This window comes from Baudoinia panamericana (genome assembly GCF_000338955.1).
Source record: "Baudoinia panamericana UAMH 10762 unplaced genomic scaffold BAUCOscaffold_1, whole genome shotgun sequence".
In the NCBI taxonomy this organism is placed as follows: domain Eukaryota; kingdom Fungi; phylum Ascomycota; class Dothideomycetes; order Mycosphaerellales; family Teratosphaeriaceae; genus Baudoinia; species Baudoinia panamericana.
Genome location: NW_006911257.1, coordinates 1286517 through 1305892, shown reverse-complemented (window position 1 = coordinate 1305892; position 19376 = coordinate 1286517). Strand labels below are relative to the sequence as shown.

The 19376-nt window shown below is 54.4% G+C and overlaps 11 protein-coding genes across 11 annotated transcripts; 5 read left to right on the top strand and 6 right to left on the bottom strand.

The window, feature by feature from the left end:
* Window positions 1-369: 369 nt before the first annotated feature.
* On the bottom strand, window positions 370-762 carry BAUCODRAFT_60134 (uncharacterized protein; the record flags this gene model as incomplete). The annotated part of the gene is made up of 1 exon (XM_007673965.1): window positions 370-762. A coding segment is annotated over one exon (393 nt), but the record flags the coding sequence as incomplete, so codon positions are not given.
* An 892-nt stretch (window positions 763-1654) lies between these two features.
* Window positions 1655-3639, top strand: BAUCODRAFT_118688 (uncharacterized protein; the record flags this gene model as incomplete). The annotated part of the gene is made up of 2 exons (XM_007673964.1): window positions 1655-1802; window positions 1853-3639. The coding sequence occupies 2 exons, from the start codon at window positions 1655-1657 to the stop codon at window positions 3637-3639; spliced, it is 1935 nt and encodes a 644-aa protein (XP_007672154.1).
* A 91-nt stretch (window positions 3640-3730) lies between these two features.
* BAUCODRAFT_190376 (uncharacterized protein) lies at window positions 3731-4976 on the top strand. The gene is made up of 5 exons (XM_007673963.1): window positions 3731-3796; window positions 3848-3890; window positions 3940-4035; window positions 4086-4875; window positions 4936-4976. Exons 2-5 carry the CDS (start codon window positions 3872-3874, stop codon window positions 4958-4960), a joined length of 930 nt encoding a protein of 309 aa, XP_007672153.1. The 5' UTR covers window positions 3731-3796; window positions 3848-3871; the 3' UTR covers window positions 4961-4976.
* BAUCODRAFT_29352 (uncharacterized protein) lies at window positions 4931-6070 on the bottom strand. Its single transcript, XM_007673962.1, has one exon. The coding sequence runs from the start codon at window positions 5659-5661 to the stop codon at window positions 4993-4995; it is 669 nt and encodes a 222-aa protein (XP_007672152.1). The 5' UTR covers window positions 5662-6070; the 3' UTR covers window positions 4931-4992.
* Window positions 6071-6182: 112 nt separating this feature from the next.
* On the bottom strand, window positions 6183-7994 carry BAUCODRAFT_20949 (glycoside hydrolase family 6 protein; the record flags this gene model as incomplete). Its single annotated transcript, XM_007673961.1, has 7 exons — window positions 6183-6230; window positions 6299-6415; window positions 6488-6516; window positions 6587-7078; window positions 7136-7365; window positions 7407-7863; window positions 7919-7994. 7 exons carry the CDS (start codon window positions 7992-7994, stop codon window positions 6183-6185), a joined length of 1449 nt encoding a protein of 482 aa, XP_007672151.1.
* Window positions 7995-9095: 1101 nt separating this feature from the next.
* Window positions 9096-9734, top strand: BAUCODRAFT_190438 (uncharacterized protein). Its single transcript, XM_007673960.1, has one exon. The coding sequence runs from the start codon at window positions 9211-9213 to the stop codon at window positions 9625-9627; it is 417 nt and encodes a 138-aa protein (XP_007672150.1). The 5' UTR covers window positions 9096-9210; the 3' UTR covers window positions 9628-9734.
* Window positions 9735-10098: 364 nt separating this feature from the next.
* Window positions 10099-10758, top strand: BAUCODRAFT_61969 (uncharacterized protein; the record flags this gene model as incomplete). The annotated part of the gene is made up of 1 exon (XM_007673959.1): window positions 10099-10758. One exon carries the CDS (start codon window positions 10099-10101, stop codon window positions 10756-10758), a length of 660 nt encoding a protein of 219 aa, XP_007672149.1.
* A 251-nt stretch (window positions 10759-11009) lies between these two features.
* On the bottom strand, window positions 11010-11587 carry BAUCODRAFT_61103 (uncharacterized protein; the record flags this gene model as incomplete). Its single annotated transcript, XM_007673958.1, has 4 exons — window positions 11010-11150; window positions 11199-11324; window positions 11377-11456; window positions 11515-11587. 4 exons carry the CDS (start codon window positions 11585-11587, stop codon window positions 11010-11012), a joined length of 420 nt encoding a protein of 139 aa, XP_007672148.1.
* A 199-nt stretch (window positions 11588-11786) lies between these two features.
* Window positions 11787-13660, top strand: BAUCODRAFT_81883 (uncharacterized protein; the record flags this gene model as incomplete). Its single annotated transcript, XM_007673957.1, has 3 exons — window positions 11787-12102; window positions 12216-12799; window positions 12887-13660. Coding segments are annotated over exons 1-3 (1524 nt in total), but the record flags the coding sequence as incomplete, so codon positions are not given.
* Window positions 13661-13729: 69 nt separating this feature from the next.
* On the bottom strand, window positions 13730-15570 carry BAUCODRAFT_190396 (uncharacterized protein). The gene is made up of 2 exons (XM_007673956.1): window positions 14939-15570; window positions 13730-14884 (listed from the first exon to the last, which is right to left on the bottom strand). The coding sequence occupies exons 1-2, from the start codon at window positions 15256-15258 to the stop codon at window positions 13858-13860; spliced, it is 1347 nt and encodes a 448-aa protein (XP_007672146.1). The 5' UTR covers window positions 15259-15570; the 3' UTR covers window positions 13730-13857.
* Window positions 15571-15882: 312 nt separating this feature from the next.
* On the bottom strand, window positions 15883-18569 carry BAUCODRAFT_20945 (uncharacterized protein; the record flags this gene model as incomplete). Its single annotated transcript, XM_007673955.1, has 3 exons — window positions 15883-18312; window positions 18366-18369; window positions 18448-18569. The coding sequence occupies 3 exons, from the start codon at window positions 18567-18569 to the stop codon at window positions 15883-15885; spliced, it is 2556 nt and encodes an 851-aa protein (XP_007672145.1).
* Between the last annotated feature and the right edge of the window lie 807 nt (window positions 18570-19376).

The following is a 19376-nucleotide window of genomic DNA, read 5'->3' as shown; positions in this document are numbered from 1 at the left end:
CATCAGCGCACGACCATTGTTCGCCGGCGGAATGCGTGGGTTCGACCAGTCGCATTGCCACTGCCCGATCACCATAATAATGCGCATGGTCAAGAAGCCTGGCAGTCGATCTGTCTCGTGAACGATGTTGTTGAGCTCCTGCTCAGCTATTGGAAACGTGCCGAATTGGAAAACAAGCCGGTCCGCGAGCAATAGCTTGGGCACTATCCATAGCCGTGACCAGTACTCGCAGTCTATCAGCGCATCAAGTGCCGCATTCCGAGCGATTGTCAGCCTTTGCAAAGGGTGCAGAGTATCCCCGTCGAAAGACTTCCCTTGCTTGTAGCGCTCATGGAGTTCAAGGTTTGCAACCTGCGATGCCGAAGGCACCCCAAGCCAGGCAAGCACCTGGTAGGCGTTGCGGTAAATTTGGCCCATGAGGGCAACCTGAGAGCTGCGCTCTGCAACGTCGTTCTGGTTGATGCAGATAGCGTCCACGAACAGCCAGCCCTGCCGCTTCTCTGCGAGCCAGATTTGCAAGAATGCATGGAGGCTTGGACGTACTAAGAATGGTTCGCCACCTACGGAGATCTCACATGTAGCCTCTGCGATTGTCCAGCAGTAAGACAGGGCGGTGAATTCGCGGGCATCATCGATCCAGAAGGCCTTCATTTCAGCTTCGATGGGACTATCGTTGCCGCAGCACGGTAGCAATCGTATCATGCGGAACTCTTTCTGCGCTTCGTTAAGTGGCTGATGCGTGAATGACCTAGATGCCATCTTATACCGTAAGTTTCAGTTGCTGTCACTCGCGGAACATATCACCCTCCGCATGCCGGAAGTGTATTCTCAGCAAGAGGCGAAATTATGTGTGTACATGCTGGATCGCCGCCGTCTGCCCCTAGCACAGGTCGCCCACGGAGCGCGAACGCGTCTTGCGTCCGGTCAGGCATTGCAACAGGTAGAGACACGGAGCCAATTGTATGACGGCAAGAGAGTGGAGTAGAGAGGAGAGGATCACCGCTCGGACGAGGGCGAAGGAACGGAGCGGCATCAGCCGTCTCTCCCGAGGCCTCCAAGCCGCAAGTGATGGTTCCATCAGGAGCATTCTTCGACACATCAAGGCGTGGATCGATGTCTCAAAGGCAGAGGCAAAGCATACTCACCCCTGTGAACATCATGGCCCCGGCAGTACCGTCTGCTGGTGACCAACCGCACCTTGGACACAAAGCAGAGACAGACCACAACGTCCAAGCAAAGCACGGGTGTCGCAGAAGGATTGCGATTCGCTGACTTGGAAGCAGCTGCACGTCAGGCACCTGAATGGGTGGGTGTCGCGTGCTCCTATATCCTTTTGAGGCCTCCGCAATAAGAGTATGGAAACATCCCGTCTCTCTTCACTCTTCTATGTCTATACGTCCCTCCTATCTTCTGCCTACAATCGAGCCGTCTTCCACCTCGGCACGTGCAAGTTCGGGCCGTCTGTCTGCATTGTACCTGCATGCCAATGACGTAGCGTTGGCTGTGTTGGTTCGGGTTCGAAGACAGAAGTTGTTCATTTCGACAGCATTGCAGTGGTAGTTGCGTTGATGCGAGGAGGGGATCTTGCTTTGGGGTGCGGCGCCGGGACGGGCTGGGCTCCTTGAGAGACGGGAAGAGTGGCTCACCGGACAACATGGGCGTTCGATGTCTTGCCTTGACTACGTTGCTTGCTTTTGCATGCGCCCTGCCACCGGCGCAGTCACCTCTGAATGATCGAGAGCACAGTGATGTTGTCGCTGCTGCCCAACGGCCGTTGTACGGGCGATTTCTTCACATGACAGGCATGTCTTGTGGGACGATATGTTATGACTAAAGCTGACAGCGTGTGCAGACTTCCACCCTGACCCTTTCTACCAAGTTTACTCCTCCACAAACGAGGATGCAGCGTGTCACAGGGGGCAAGGGCCTGCGGGCATTTACGGTGCCGAGACAAGCGAATGCGACAGTCCCATTGCGCTTGTGAACAAGACTATGGAGTGGGTGAAACACCATCTACACGACATCGACTTCGTAGTCTGGACCGGAGACTCCGCGCGGCATGATAATGATGAGGAATTACCGCGCACTGCGGATGCTGTTATCAGCTCGAACGAGTTTATGGTGCACAAGATGTTGGACACTTTTCCAGGTATTCCGATCGTTCCTACCCTGGGCAACAACGATATCCTACCGCACAACGTCATGGCGAAGGCTCCAAATGTGTGGACACGAACATACGCACGGGTGTGGAAGCAGTTCATTCCGGAGTTCCAGAGGCATCAGTTCGAGCAGGGTGGATGGCATTATGTGGAGGTCATTCCGAACCAGCTTGCTGTCTTCAGCATGAACACGCTGTACTTTGTAAAGAACAACGCGGCCGTGGACGGGTGTGCCTCGCCTGATGAGCCTGGCTACGAGCAGTTGGAATGGCTTCGCGTGCAGCTGCAGCAGATGCGCGAGCGCGGCGTGAAGGTGATTCTCATCGGACATCAACCGCCCATCAGGCAGGAAGCGAAGACTCTGTGGGACGAGACCTGTTGGCAGAAGTACACTTTGTGGCTCCGACAATATCGCGATGTGATCGTTACAAGCATGTACGGCCACTTTAACTTCGACCACTTTCTCCTGCAGGACTTTGCCGACCTTGACGAAGACACGAAGCGAGGACGCATGCACCATAACGAGCCTGAGTTGCGCGGAGTTGACAACGACGAGGTACATCCAATGCTTTCGAGTGACTACTGGCTGCAACTGCGCGCTACATGGTCGGAGCTGCCTGAACCGCCGCAGTCACTTCGTCTGGCCATGGCTGAAAATGAGCTTGGCTGGGAGACAGATGACCAACTTACTGCGCTCACTAAGAAGGAAAAGAAGAGGCGAAAGAAATATCTTAAACACATGGGAGGACCATACGCTGAGCGATTTGCCACGTCGTTCGTCTCCGCTAGTGTTGTGCCAAACTTGATGCCAACTCTGAGAGTGTTCGAATACAACATTTCTGGCATTGACCGACCGAAGCAGCATCATACAACAATCTCACACCATAGGCCCCATACCCGGTCTCTGAGTAACAGCAAGGACAAGTTCACGGTTCCCGAGCCGCCGTCAAAGTCAGCGCCACCAGGACCAGCATATTCTCCGCAGACTCTCTCTCTCATTAAGTACATACAATACTACGCTAATCTCACGTACATCAATAACGACTTCCACGACGGCAATAGGTCGGAGACGGAAGACCAGCTTGAGGACCTGAAGTGGGACGCGGGCAAGCACCATGGCAAGAAACCTCACGACAGAGACTTCAAGCCGCAGCCGAACAAATTCAAGTACAAAGTGCAGTACGATACGCGAGAGGACGATGTGTACCACCTCAAGGACTTAACCATGCCGCGAATCGTGGACTTGGCGAGGCGCATAGGGGAATTTGAGGCTGACAATGACGGCGAAGAGTCCCTGGATTCATGGAGCAAGCATGAAGACACCGATCTCGACGCAGACAAGAAGAGTAAGAAGCATAAGAAACGTCCTGGGAAGGCCGGCAAGCATACGAAACGGAACGCGCCGTGGTACGCCTTCATAAAGCGGGCGTTTGTGGGGACCAAGTCCATACAAGAAATAGAAGACGAGTTCGGCTATTGATTGGAGGACGTTGCGGTCCGCCGACTAGATTCTTTAGATACCCAGCATTAGCGATATCATTTTTTCTAGTTCACGCAACGACATTAGGTGTTTGCGTGCCTTCATGATGACGTAACTGTTTTCGTCCATCCAAGGTGATTATGCTGTTGACTTGACGGTAGAGCTCCGGCTCACATAGTACGCTTGGCTTTCCTGACTGTATCAACAGCACACGGCGATGTAGACGGTGGCAATGTCGTGGATGGACTCGTGTAGGACGCTGTACCTCACATAGCCACAGCATCCACTGACACTTCGAAGGGAGCCGTCCGTCCAAGGGCCAAGCCACTCCGCCGCCGTTCTACCTGACGCATGGAGATCAGGTACCATACTGTCACACTTGCGGGAGAGTCATCGGTCGATATATCCTGCTGTCATTCCGGTAACCCTACTCTGACGCTCTGCAGGCGCACGACGTGCCAATACTTCCAAGGCATCGTCGACAGAAGTAAAGTACTGCTCCGACAAATGCAAACGACACAAGCCGTCTTCAGCACCGGACAGTCTTGACAGCCGAATCGATAATGCGCTTGTGGCGCTGCTTCAGGGCAGAGTACCTACCGGGGCGGAAGACGACCTGGCTGTTACTTCGAAAGCGAAGCAGAAGCTGAAGAAAGGCGATCCTCGCATCGTCGTCAAGCTCAGTGAGCTTGAGATCGCGGTTTTCGGGGACCGCTCTGACCCTAACAAAGTTTACGGCCGCAGAAAGAACAGAGCTCCCCGCTTCATTTTAGAGAGTGGCGAATGGAAGAGCGTCGACATGGAAGACGCCGAGCCGACGCCGACCACCGAAACAGACATGGACACAGCAGGCTCACTTACCGACGATAGCATAGATGATCCGCCGGGTGGCGTGAGCATCAACAATCACGTCCGTGCACCGCAGATTGAAAGCGAAGTGAATTTCAGCGCTGGCGGCGGGGAACGGGGCTGGGCGGAGAAGATCGAGGAGACGCCTGAGATGCTTGTTAAGCGACGGGAGGGCCAGAAGAGGGCGGAGGAGAAGGAGATGGTGAAGTCTGCTGCAAGGCGGGCCGTTGCTTTTGGGCTGCTGGTCGAGTTGCAGGTTGAGGCGAAAGGCAAGCGGGTGAAGAAGGGGCAGGATCCCAGTAACGACGTGCCGCAAAAGGTTCGCAGGAAGTGTGAAGCACTTATGAACGAGCAAGTGGTAGAGCCTAGCTTTGCCAAGGGTGATTGGTAGGTGGCGATACCTCCTGAATACGATGTACACTCTACCGATGCTAATGGTTCGCTCAGGTCGATCCGGTGGCGAGAAGACTGAGCGACAATCTCCAAGTGTCTTGTGCGCTCGGCTCAAGCCTGCGGCGTAAAGATTGATGCATTGCCGAGCAAAGGGCCCTGCGTGGACATGAGCTTCAGCGAATGTAACGGACTTCGCATCCACCATCGCAGGCTTACCATATACGCCAATGTCCTCTCCTTGACCCTCCACCCTTCCGGCAGCCTCACCAACACATCGCGGTACTGGCCATAGGCATAGAGCATTTCGCCCTCATACACACCTTCTCCGAAGTGCGCGGCCCGGTAATACGTTACGCTTCTCGCCGCACATGGGCCTACTAGCTGGATGTCTTGCGTGCCGAGCAGATGCTGCGTCGTGACAGAGGCCAGACTCGCCGCAAGTACTGTTTCGATCGTGCTAAGCGGAGTCAAGATATTGAGGGGTGCCGAGTAGTTGGCCACGGCGTCGGAGGCGAAGACAAGGCTTAGTGAGGCGAAGTCCTTCCCATCGATGCACAGCGGATACAGAGCTAGCGTGTTGCGGATCTGGTCTAGAGCCACGGCATCTTGTGCCTGGTTGGCAGAGCTGAAAGCTTGTGGCAGCGCCGACAAAGATGTATTGGTCAGGTTAGAGGGGAGCGTTATTGAGCCGGAGCAAGCGTGGCTGCTGTTGTCTGAGAAGGTAAAGGCGGATGTTGACGGCCAGAGGAAGCTCGCTGTCAGAGCAACCTTCACCCACATCATGAATGAATGTCGAGATATTCATTGGGGGAGGATTACAAGTCGAGCAGCGTTCATTTGCGGTCTTTATACAACTCGCCTGATAGACCAAGCTTTACCCTACCTTCCATCGTTGATGCTCGAGCTTGCGAGCTTGTACAGAAGAGGCGGGTGACGTGGACGTGCTTCTCGGCTTCGTAAATTACTGCAGGGCCGTGGCGGCAGCTCACTCGACATCTTTCTCGACCATTGCGGGTGCAAGGCGAGCAGTATAGTAGCTTGCACTCTGAAAAACAAAACACATCAGTGCGCAGTCTTTAGATAGTGCTGCAGGGCGACAGCGTGGGAAAGGAGCGATCGCTTGGCCGCATGTACGGTGATAAAACAGCGCCACATGGGTCACTAGATGTTACAACGAAGCTACTGCGGTTCTGCTATGTGGGTCGTAACACTTTTGCCTTGCCCAAGATACATTTTCTGCAGCCTACGTAAGAAGCACCATTGCTCATGTTGCATTTCCCACTCGTCTACCTCCTCATGCTTCAGGTGAAGGAAGGGTTGGCGTTCGTCAACAGCTGCTGGAAGTATGCCTGCAAATCGAAGGACATCCGATCAGTGCATGTTCGAACAGCAGATATGTCTCTGGCTTAGTACCCACCTGAAACCACGAGCCTGCTTCCGGCGCAGGCGTTAGAGCATCAGCGTATCCACAGTGTGCATCGTATCTGGTCGAAGATGAATTGCTTGTACCGTCGCTTTCTCCGCCAGGCTTGACCTACGAAGGGTTGGGTATATATGTTAGCGACGACCCGGACAAGAAGCTGGGAGGTGGTCGTCGAGTACGTACCCAAACGAAAGCATCCTCCAGCGGGTCTCCTATACAACGGAGTCAAACGTTAGCGATGGCCATAGTAACTGGATCGATCTGTGCCATGCAAGTACGCACCTGTGTTCGTTCCTGGGCGAGCACCGAAACCTGCCCCTTTGACGTTGCACCAATCGCCCCATGCCTGCTGTGACGTAGGCTGGACGCCATCACGACCAGTATCAGTGATGAAATGGGCTGGAAAGCCTTCGGCTTGAAGAAGGGGAGCGAGAGCATTGATGTAGCGTTTCTCATCGCAATTGGCGTTGCCTTGGGTGTAAGACGGGCAAGTAGCAATTGACCAGGCGTTGTAGTTGGCGACATTGGTGACAAGACCACGCACTGCGGCCGGCGAGCTGGCGTTTTTGTACACCTGGGCGAAAAGGTCCGCAGCCGGCTGGAGGTTGGCACTCCAGCCCAGCCAACCTGCATGGCCAGCATCAATGTACATAGCCACGTTCGGGAGGTTGAGATGGGTAAGAGCATAGTTGTAGCACTCAAGGTATGCCGACTGGGCATTCGCGCACTTGGCAACATTCAGATTGGTAACCAGGTTGCCTAGGCTGTCGGGCTCTGTACCGAAGTTAGCTATCGAAATGATTTGATGACACATAGATATTTATATCATACCAACAACTAGGGCGACGGATACACTGGAATGGTTCTTGAGGTTAGCAACAATGTCATCGATGTAACCCTTGTAGTTGGCGACGCCGTTGTTGGCAGTGCTGTATTCGCCGTTCGAAGCGAGAGCTGAGCAGTCACGGTCGGGCAGGTCGTATACGACGAAAATGCCCATGTACGGTGGATTTGCGCCGGCCTTGTTCTTCGCGGCGATATCATCAAGCATCGACCCCATTCTATGCGCCGTCAGCTTTGCCACGACATTTGCGAGACAGACAAAACTTGCATCGGAACTTTAGAGCGCGTGTCCATCCAGAAGAAGCTGGGAACAATAGCCACGGCAGAAGCAGCAGCTTTGAGGCTCGTTGGCAGGGACGGAATTGCAAGGTTGACGACTTCAGAAGAGTAAAAGGGGTTAGGGTACATCTGCTTGCCAACGAACGGGTTGCCAGAAGCTGCTGCCGTGGAGGTCGTAATCGGCGCAGATGTGGTGCTCCTCGCACTGGTTGTGCTCGTTGCTAGAATGGGGGTGGACGTTCTCACGACCGTCGCCAGGGTACTGCTGGGCTTGGTGGCCGAAGCCGCGGACGTCGAGGTGCTAGCAGGCTTCGTGGTGGTGCCAGCGGCACCGGTAGTGGCGGTGCCGGGAACGCATTGGGCGTAGTAGGGGCCTTGGGTGCTGCAATAGTACGCCGAAGTACAGATAGTTGCGCCGCCGTAGCCAGACCCGCCACCTGTGTAGTCGTGTCAGCGTTGCAGGACTGCGAAGGTATAGTTAGGGATATGTACACTGTCCCCAGGGAGACTGCGTTTGAGCAAGAACAGAAGAGAACATCAACGCCAGAACTAGCGTGGACGGTGCCATCGTAAGTGATCGTAGGAAGTGAAAGATGGAGAGCAGGTTCGATGGGATTTCAGAGGGACGAACAGCATAGACATAACACTTGTTAGAGCGGGTCCTTCTCACTACTTCGCCGTTGATGGCAGCTTCAGTCTCCGTATGACAGAGGCATTTTGCCGGACATATTGCATGTCCTACGATGCGCGTGCATTTGCATCCATCTACCGCCGCCAAGCGAGGCCAGTTCGTTCGATATGTTGCCAGCCGTCCATGTGAGACGGTCAATAAATCACCGACTAGAGCGCGTTGAAATGCCAAGCAGATTATATTATGCACGTGGACCCTGGTGTGTTCCATGTGAGATTTGCTCGTCTGGATAAATCTGGAGAACCCTGTTGCTGCGGCCAAAACGTTGCATATAAGGATCTGTGGCGCGCCATGTTGCAGCGCAGCTAAGCTTGTTTGTCAGTACCAGTTTGCTCTGCATCTAGCTCCACCTCGCAATCCAATCAGCCAGTACGCGTTGTGATCTGATGATCATCCGCATCCAGTGCAGACTACTGCCTTGAGCCGCAGGGACGTTGACACTTGGGAAGACTAGCACGCCTCCGCTTGTGAGAGGCTGGCTAGTATGCAGAGCTCGGGCCCAGGCGTTCTTCGACAGCGTACCGTACCTTGTTTTACATATTGTGTTACTTGTTACCGGAGGGAGGGAGGGAGTGGCTCCGCGGGCCGGAGTCCGTTCAGATCGCGTGGACTCAACTTGCAAAGGGATGTTCCTGATCGAGGGGTCTTCGCAAGGATGTAGTGCGTAAAGGGAGGTGAGACACGAGATGTATTTGCCATGCCTGGTGTGTTCGCCGGTCCGTGTCTCGTGTCGCAGATAGTGTCCTGCCTGCAGAGCTGACCGTTCGCATACCACAGCGACTGGGCTCCTGCTGATCCGCATCCAGCTTGGGAAGGAGGCTTTTACAAAGTCAGTCAGGTACGAGAAACCAGCCATCTCCATCAAGGTTCTGATCTTCGTGCCGTTCTCGAGGAAGCCAGAACCATCATACACTCGCTACCGTAGATTCCAGCAGAAGTTTCGCTGACCGTCCGCACCCGCACGGCGGGATCTCCAAGTCATGCAGCTCATGGAAGATGCTCATCTAGAGCATAGAGCTAGATACGACCCGATTGCAATGAGGAAGTCGGGCTTCTGCCGAGTCGTGCATTCAGCCCACCAATTTGCTTTCACATGCTTTCCACCCATACTCGATGCCAGTCCTTCGTCCTCATCTCCGTCTCGCCACCGTGCAAAATCTTAGGCAGGATGATATGGGTGCAGTCGGTGGTCTGGGACTCAATGATATCGTTAATCTCTAGCGCATTCAGCGCCTCAAACAGTGCTTCCACAGTAGCGTTCTATCCGAATGGAGACAGCCATCGTAGTTGGACAAGATTGAGTAAGGAAAGGATATTCATACTCGTGCAAAGTGATGCATATCTCGTTGATAGCGTCTTACATTCGCCTACGAATAACGTGAATGTCTGGGTGTCAGCTCAGTCAACCACAGAGCCTGTAGTGCGTAGTGGGAGAAGAACATCGGCCCCACCAGTGCCGAAATCGACACTCTGGGAGAAACCCGAACTCCTGTATGAGCCCACCGCGTGAGGTCCAGCGCAGACGTTCGGAGAACGCGCACCGCCTCCGCTGGGCATCATCATCGCTGGTGAAGCATGGCTTGAGCGAAGTATCAGGAACGAGAACGGGAGCAGTCGCTACGTCTTACGGACGTACCCGCGTATCTGAACCTCGGCACAGAAAACCAAGCATTCTGTCTTCCTAATCAGGTCGTCTGTCCGGACATTGTTCGGCGTGCCGCGCATGGCCTCAAGACATGCGCTACAGCGTATATCGTTGAACGGGCGGCGAAGGGTATTTCAAGGACCCCTTGTCGCCCGGTATGAGTCGAAGAGAGTGTTCACCGGTGACTGCCCACGACAAGCACAGCACTCCCTCGACACCCTACCTTCCGCCGCAGCGCCTCCCGTAGACCCACCTAGCACACGCGCTCCGAGTCGACTACGAAGTTTTTTCCTGAATACCACCTTGTTCGTCGCGCTCTTCACTGCCGGTTTCGCAATGGCAGCAGCGCCCGTCGCAGAGACCATCAATGGCTTCGTCAATCCTCCGACTGACGCCGAAACCCTTACTCTCTACCGCCCAGAAACGCCAGAAGCGGCGGAGATTAATGAACACCTTCTCAATCACCCTCTGGCGGTCAAACTACGAGCACAGCCGGGTATGACTGAGAGCAGACCGCACCTAAAGATCCCACCCGCCATGCGACCACACAATTTCACAGCGGGCATATTGATGGGCGAGGATAAGATCAATGTCCCGCCGTTGACATTCAACGAGAAGAACGCCGAACTACCTTCACTGGTTCAGTTCGCGCATCTCGGTCCTGCGCTTTGCGGACACCCCGGCATCGTTCATGGTGGCCTGCTTGCGACGCTGCTTGACGAAGGCTTGGCGCGGACATGCTTCCCTGCGCTGCCGAACAAAGTTGGCGTGACTGCTAGCTTGAAGATCGATTACAAGGTGCCGTGTCCGGCGAATAGCTACGTCGTCTTCAAGGCGAAGACGACGAAAGTCGAAGGACGGAAAGCATGGGTGGAAGGCTGGATCGAGCTGCTAGGTGACGATGATGGCGAGGGCACAAAGTTGGTGACAGCTGAGGCACTTTTTATCGAGCCGAGAGGCGCGAAGAACATGGCGCGTGTGTACAGTACGCAGTAGGCTGGAGCCAATTGGAATATTGGAAGTATGGCTTGTGTTCCATTTGGATACGGGCGGTGCTTTCGACCGCAGATGATAAACATAGATATCGGTCAGCACGAAGATGCTGCTCGCGGGTTGTACTCCGTGCCAGTCCGTCGATGCTTGAACGCTCACTGCCGCCCTTAGCCGCCCCAACGCCACTGCTATGCTGGTCTTTCAAATGCAGCATTCCCCCACCAACGAGTTCACCTTGTTATTCGCGATTCCACTCAGAAGTTCGTGCCCTCCGCTGGTTGCGGTATCTTCTTGTTGGCCGGCGCGGCCATAAAGCGTCGAATCTCAATCAGGATTGTCTCCATGGTAAAGTCACGCTTCCAGTTTGCAATGCTTGGGAGCTTCGTGAGGTCGACCTGCGACTTGTTAGCTTCTCATGCGATTGCAGGCACTCCCATATCTACCTTTCCGTTCCTCTGATCCACACATGGTAAGTTGACCTTGCTTATGAACGTCACTTCAGGCGGCATGTCCGGATACTCTGACCCGCAATGAATCTTGAGGGAGTATATGCGGTTCTCGTGTACACTCTATCTTTCATTTTAGCGATGGTGTCAAGGCGAAACTGGCGGAGTTGCTCACGTGAGGTGGGCCCAGTATGGTTCCATTCCAGTTGGTCATGAGGAGGTCATCGCCTTCGTCCAAACCGTAAGAGCATGCCTCTGGTGCACGTCGCTTAGCATACCATCTCTGCTTCCCAACTTCTTACTGCAGCCTTACCAGCGCCTAAGCCCTTCTCGCCTTTTTCCAGCTCCTCGAGCAATCGGAAGTTGCGCGGCACCTTCGCACCCATGCTGTCTACTACGTCGAGCAACAAAACTCACGGTATCAGTTCCACTTTCGAAGAAGTATAGGTCGCCCGCGACGCAGTTGAAATGTATGTTGCAACGGAGACCGGTGGTTACTCAATCCACAGAGGTCACCCCACTTCATCTGCATGAAGTGGCCTTAGGCTTGAATACCCTCTTCCACCCTTGTATAATTCAATCACTGCAAGAGTGAAAGTACAAATATTGTTGGGCTCCCTTTGGCTGATAGCACGTACAGACTGCTGCATTAGTCTCTCCCGACTTTCCATGGCAGGGTAGAGGCCACCTGAAATGTTAAGGGCCATCTATTAGGACTCTGAGAGGCACGCCAGCATGGCCACTGCTGAGGGCTTGAGAAAGCGCTTCGAGGATCTGGCGAGGGGCGCATATCTCGATACCATCGTACCTAAGTTTAATACTTTCGACCCGGCTGCTGCAGTCAGAGATGGCTCGCCAGAGGAGATCGGCCGGGCGCCTTTAAGGCGAAACCTGTTCTTCGGTATGCGTATGTTATCTGCCAATGGGCGTTCCCGGCTTACTGAGACTACAGCTGGATAGACGAGAAAGTGCGCATTCATCTGGTGCTGAAGACTTCGTTGAGTGAGCAGGAAGTGCGTGCTGTGCTACCCCTTCTTAAGACCGGACTTGAGGCACACGCCACAGACGCTGTGCCCACAGGCCTAGGGAACGCGGCTTCTGCATCGGGTAAACACGATCTGACTTCGGCCAATGTACCCGTGACCGATGATGTACAGATCGCGTCTGCTGGGGAGCATACGTATGTCTTCTGGCAGCCCACCCTCCACCTAGTCCGCCCACGTGTACGGCTACAGCGACCGGCTATCTACTTCACAGCCACCGTAAGCTTGGATCTGGCTTCGTTAGAAGATGTCTCGAGTTCTGAAGCAGGATACCTCGTGCCTTTTGAACCATCACCACGCAACGTTCTCGAAGCTCTGAACCCGCGGCCCGAGCTCAATGGCAAGCAGATCTATCTCTCGGAAGATCGGATTACTAAAGTTGCGCCCAAGCCACCTCGAAAAGAGGACGTTGTGCGACCTGTCAGAGGTGCATCGAAGCGCGCCTTCCCCACCCTTCCTGCGCTCTTTACACGGATGCAGTTCTCCGTTATGAGGGACCATATTCTCGCAAGTCTGCACCTCGAGACGTCGCAGGCTATCGCAGGGATTGTCAACGTGGAGAAGGCTGACATCACCTCGCCAGCTATGCCACAGCATCTCCAAGCAGCCATAACGGCGGAGAATACTCGGCGCGGCGTAGAGCCTACTGCAACTGACTCTTTCATACGGGTTCAGTGCTTGACCGAGGCAAGCCTTCCGCTTGAAATGTACGCTGGAGACGAGACCGTACTTTTATACTGGGTCAACAATGAGAATCTCTCAGACCCTACTTCGCTGAGAACACCGTTGTCGATTGCAATTGCAGCTAGCGCAACGCTGGAACAAGGCTCACAGGTGGAGCTGGATATTAGGTGGCAAGTGGAGCCGCATCTTCCCAGTACAGCGCCAGACCTCACGTACAGATGGTCGAGCTCACTCAGTGCGGCCGAGCAACTCCCAGTCCTCCCGCACACTGACCTAGTGGCTCCGCCTACGCTCGTAATACCTGAAAGTTTACCGCCGCCTGCAGACGCTGGAATTGCAGTGTTCTTTTCCGCGCCAGCAACCACGTTTCAGTACGACGACTTTCGACTATCGGTAAAGTGCATCAACAAGACGTCGAAAACCCGACGCTTCGCTGTCGTGTCTCTACAGCCGGATGGTACGATGAGAACACATCAGCATGCAGACTTGGCACATGATGTATCCTTCGTGGAGCCCGAAATGGACGTCCCACTAACCACGTCAATGCTGCCGGATGTGTTCTGCCACACTCCGGATGTGCGAATAGGCCCGGTTGCGCCTGGTGCAAGCGCAGAGGGACTGGTAGAGCTACGAGCGCTATCTACTGGGATACTTAATCTTGGCAGCTTCCGCATAGTCGATCTCGATACTCAGTGCCCGGTCGTGATACATGACCTACCAGACGTGGTTTCGCACGAAGCCCAAGAGGGCGCTAGTAAATATGGCGCTTCGAAGTTCGCAGTCAAACCCGTGCGACCGGTGAACAAAGCTATGCAAGCGCATTTTGCGGAGATGTACGAGGAGTACCTGCAATCAGAGAGAGACGCAGAGCAACGCAACGCGAAAGAACGAGTGCTCATAAATGGTGGAAGTGACCAGCATTAAGGCTTCTACAGCTTCGAAGAACCGGAGGGCCTCTCAAGCTCCTTGGTCTTGCGCTGGTAGTTCTTCGCGAGCTGCCGGATCATAAGATCCAACATCACGTCCTCACTGCCGCCCGGGATCCTATGACCGTTCACCTCGCGCCACATCCGCTCTGCGATCTCACCTTGACCGGATCTAGTGTAACCATTGCCGCCGAACAGCAGCATCGCGCAGTCGGCACACTCTTTGAACACCATGCCGGCATGGGCCTTTGCGGCTGCAGTCAGTCCGCCCAACTCTACATCAGCTTGTTCCTTGGTCATGTTGCACATTTGATAGACAAATTGCTCCACCCAAGCCCACTGGCTTTCCAGGAGCGCACCGGCTTTGGCGAGACGATGCCGAACGACTGGCTGCTCGATGAGCGGCTTGCCAAAAGCCTCGCGTTTCAGAACATATGCAAAGGCAGCTGAAAGCGCCACCCGTGCTTGTCGCGTTGCGCCAATGGCGATAGTAAGCCGCTCGTGGTTGAAGTTGGTCATCACATACTTCATTCCCTGCCCCTCCTGCCCGATCAGGTTCTCAATTGGCACCTCCACGTCGTCAAGCTCGATGTACGTCGTGCCTGCGCTAATCTGTCCCTGGACCTTCAATCGGCGCATACTGACGCCAGGATGGTTTTTGAGTGGCACGACAATCATCGACAGTCCGCTTGGCCCTGGTCCGCCCGTGCGCACCGCCATGGATGCATAGTCCGACCAGATGCCGTTAGTGATCCACTTCTTAGTGCCATTGATAATCCACTTCTTGCCGTCTTTGCTTCGTTCAGCCGTGGTCTTAATGTTGGCCACATCAGATCCTGCGTCCGGTTCAGTGATGGCAATACAGAACCTCGTCCGACCCCAGAATGCGTCTGGCAGGAAGCGTTCCTGCAGCTGCTTTTCGCCGAACTTGATCACACATGGCACACCGAACGCCATGCCGGTAGTGAGGGACGCGCCAGGTCCTGCGAGTCCGGTCCTTGACATCTCGTCGTTGTATATCATATTATGCCTACAGCGGCCGGTCAGCATCACTGCGGTGAATCTGTTAATGGAAACGACTTACATATAAGTGAAATCCTCCACCTTGACCACACCGAGGAGATCATGAATGCCCACGGCTTTGAGTTGTTGTACAGGTAGGGGCGAAGGCAGAACAGGAATAAGCATGTTGTGTTTGGCAAATGTGTGGAAAAGATGATCCGGCACGGTCTCTTCTTTCTCCCAATCCCACGCATAGGGCATCAAGTGCTCTCCAATGAATGCTCGACATGCTTGCTGCCATTTGCGCAACTCTGGCGTGTAGTATGGAGACGGCAAGCCACAGAGATATGGCGGTTCACTGAATGGTAGAGGGATCGCGCCGCTTTGTGTCGTGCCTGCCATGTTGGCGAGGGTGTGGTATCGACAACGTAAGAAGATGGCAACGGCAGATTAGACACTTACATTAGGGCCGCTCAATCGCAACAGGACCATGTCACCCTACTTTGTTCGTACATTTACACAGCACTTGTGATTGTCCGCGGGTAAGCTGAGGTGAGGTGAGCGGAGGCGCGGGGACCACTGCCGAGGGTGTGAATGCCGGCTGCTTCGCCAAGCTTTGTTGGCAGAAGTAATAAACGAAGATTGGAACTGTGTCCTAGGGACCGTCGTTCTATACAATATCACAGCCTGCCAGTAGTTGCCAGGAGGATGGCGCGCTAGCTCGCCGTTTTCGCTCCCAACTCCACCAGCGCCACGCTTAATCCTGCCAGCCGACCGATCATTCCTCCGTAAGTTCAATGCATTCATGACGATTGAAGTCGCACCGCTCGCGTTAAGAACCCATGTAACCTCCCTATACCGGATCCTGATCCATCCCATGCACGTAGCTAGTCCGGCGGTCTGCATCGGGTATCACCTGTAGAGCGCCGGATCCCCCAAAAAGAAAGCTTTCTGGGCAGGTGCGCACCTCCCCTACCAAAAGCATCGCCGTTAGCGCTCGAAATCACCATCACCGAGGAAGCGCAATCAAACGAAATGTGGGTGGTAAGTCTGCTTTGGTGTGAGGGAGGACAGAGTTTGCGTGATCATACTCTGAATATCCTCCATCCCACTCGTTTCCAGATTGTGAAGCAGTTCGTGCTGCTGATCCATGTTCAAGCCGTTGCCAATACCGCCCGTGTCGATGTCCCAGTAAGTGCCCAGGTTGTTCCATTGCTCGTTGAGGCTCGGATCCGCCATGCCCGGAAACGGATATGTTTGACTGTTTGGATCAAACACAGGGTCCGCGTACGGGCCTTGGTACATTGACTGCATTGGGGCCGATGATGAAGCTGCAAATGGCATTTGGTTGGGCTGCGCCGCTGTCCATGGTTGTATCGAAAGGTCAGCAGTGAAGTCCGGAAAAGGATTGGCGTAGCTGTTTGGGTCGAACGGTAATGGCTGAGGCACCATGTTCTGCTGTGATATTTGCTGCATCTGAGATAATTGCTGCATTTGCGGCATCATCATACTGCCCGGAGGCGCCATCGCTGGAAGAGCCGGGGGCGGTGTGGCTGCGGGTGCCTGACCCATCTGAGAGGGGCTTGGGTCGCTCTGGTATGGCACCGGAGGAGGCTGTTCCACACTTCTATGCCTAGTAGCGGTGTGGTTGAAGTAGCCGAAAGGCGCTTTGTCGATAGGCGGCGTCGTGACGGAGGTGCTACTAACAGTCGCCGGGCTCGTCGTCTGTGAACGATTGAACGCATCTGGAAATCCTTGTGAAGGCGACGCCATTTCCGAAGGTGTTGCTGCCGAGATGGGCACGTCCCCATCCTTCTCGTAGATCTTCATGATGGCATTGATGAGGTTATGATAAAGTTGGACCGCTGAAGCTACACCGGGCCAGCGTGCAGAAGCCAGCTGGATGGCGTCCATTGCGGTTTCGAGATGTTTCTCCACCGAAGCCTTTGAGTGCTTTCGACGCACCTCCACGTAGCTAAGCGTCCAAAGCATACAATTGATGGCCATGAAGATGGACTGAGTGAAGATCCAGGTAAGGTCGACATTCTTATTCTGGATCTGCTCACGTTGCATGTATATGTTGTATTGACAGGCATCGAAACACTTCAAAGCTGCCGCCAGCGACGGTCGCGGTACTTGCGGGGATGGTCGATACATGAAGACGATCATGGTATTATAACGTCCAATGAACCAGACCTTGTCCAGACCTATGCCCTCGTCGTTGCTCGGCGCTGCGTCTCGCCAGGCGCACAGCTTTGCGTCCATGTATATGAACCATGGGTCGGTGTCATCCACTGGCTCGGGGCGCTTCCGCAAGTACAGCTTCCGGCGAATCTCGAGCTGTAGCATGCGCATCTTGAAGAAGTGTATCGCAACCCACTTCTTCAGTGTAGGCCGTGGCGCTGCAGGGTCGATGCCTTCAGGCTTGATGAAGGAGTCATGGCACGTCTCAAACCATCCGACATCGATGTGGTCATGGTTGGTCGCCAGCATTGCTGGCCTTCCCAGTGAATGCGCCAGGCCACAATCCATGACGATGATACACCAGAAGAGCCTCCGGCGCATGTCAATCTCCAAGTAATCAGCCTTGCCATTGTCCTTGCCACGAGTGATCGTCCTCTCCTCGTGGTAGCCCAGGGCCTGCAGCAGCCGGACGGCTATGCCTAGGATATAGTAGATAGCGGTCCGAGTTGGCGTCAACAGTGAGTACTCAGCCATGAGAGCGAAGCACTGTAACGTCTTCAAGTCCATAGGCCGCACGACAGCTTCAAGATGCTTCAATGCAGCAAGATAGTAGCTGTCAGCCAAGCCTGCATATTGCGTATCCATCTTCTGGAGACTGATAGCGATTACCATGCGGACAATGAAGTTCTGGTACGACGTCGCTTGATTCGGATGCTGATAGATGAACTCCACATCGGCATCCAGGGTCGGTTCGTGCAGTGCCGGGTACATTGGCTGCACCTTGAGCTTGTATAGTTGTAGTAAGAGGTCGGTCAGAACTTTGTTCGGAAGATCGTCTGCAGCGACATCGCTGATCAACGGATAAACCTTCGATGTGGGCTTGTCATGCTCCGCCTGGAACAGCTGCTTGATCTGCTTAGCTCTTTGCTCTGGTACAATATCCTTGATGCTCTTCGCGTCCGTGAACTGCTTCGCTAACTGGATCACCAAGCGCGTGATCGCAATGCCGCTTGATGGACCCAGATACTTCGACTCCGCTGCGTCGTACATGCGTACGGTTGCGGCGCGCATCATCGTCTCCGGATCGTCTGCGGCATCCTCGTTCTCCACACGATCGAGCTCTTCCTCCAGCTCTTGTACCTTATGCTGCAGGTACACCACGTAGTTCCGGTTCACGTTGTGTCCTTTGGATGAGTCCCAGTACTCGCAAGTAGAGTTTGTCCTCTCGCATGGGCCGCATCGCGGAAGACCTGGATCGCATCTAGTTTTCCGCTGCGGTGACAATCAGCAAGCTGATACCGTTACCCATCGCACTTGCCACCTACCTGTCTACAACGCGTACATGCAGTTCTTGGATCATGATGTCAGCTCTGCTTGGGCAGACCATTGTCTCAATGCTTGACTTACAAAGTGTGTGCGACTTGCGGAGCTCCTGATGCATCATTGCTCGCACCCTCATTTCGCACGGCTGTCTTTCCCCGAACGCTACCTGATGGACGAAGCATAGTCGTGGACTGGGTCGTAGCCATGGTCCGTTGCGATTGCGCTACCCCAAGGTAAGGCTGTGGCAGAAGGGCTACGTTTTACACTTTCTTCTCGTCACGCCGAAAGACTGCCATTGTGAAGTCATAAGCAGCTTGTGGCAGTGTTCCTGCACAGTCTAAGCTATGGCGCTATAGGCTCGAAAGAGGCAGGCATATGCAGAAGCGCCCTGCGCGAGAGTTTGCTTGAATCTGAACTTCTGTGCCGCAAGGGATCCACAGGCGCGATGGTGGGCGGCTTCCACACGGGGGCGCAGTGCAGCCCAGTCAGCCGAGGTCGAGGTTTCCCCAACCAAAGTGTTTGTGAGCTGTGTTGAATATCACCAGTCGCATATGTTTGCCTCATACGACACCGTTAACAATTAAACAAGGAGTACGTGGAGCCGAAGTAATAGCAGGGAGAACCACCACCGCAGAGATCAACCAGACAACTGCCGCCTCGAGTCAGGAAACATTGATCCTTTAGGGCCGGAGGAATACTGTAGGGCGGCCAATCAGGCATATTCGGCAGTCTCCCGTCCCAGAGTTTAGCCATGGTTAACTCTGGGTTGCCCTGAGACTGATGTTATTTGAACCGTCGAGGCTGCAGGACCGTAAAGGAGCGTGTTGCCCGCTGGACGTCCCGCAGACAGTCTTGGCCGTGAGTACTGCTTTCGGCGAAGGCTGACTAGAGGCTATATGCTCGCCAGAGGGAAGAACGAGAGGAAGATGGGCTAGCTGTCAATGCCATATCGGAGATCGTTCGCGCGAGAGCCGACCGCCTCCCGCGTCTTCATCCCACTTGCCGAAGCCTCC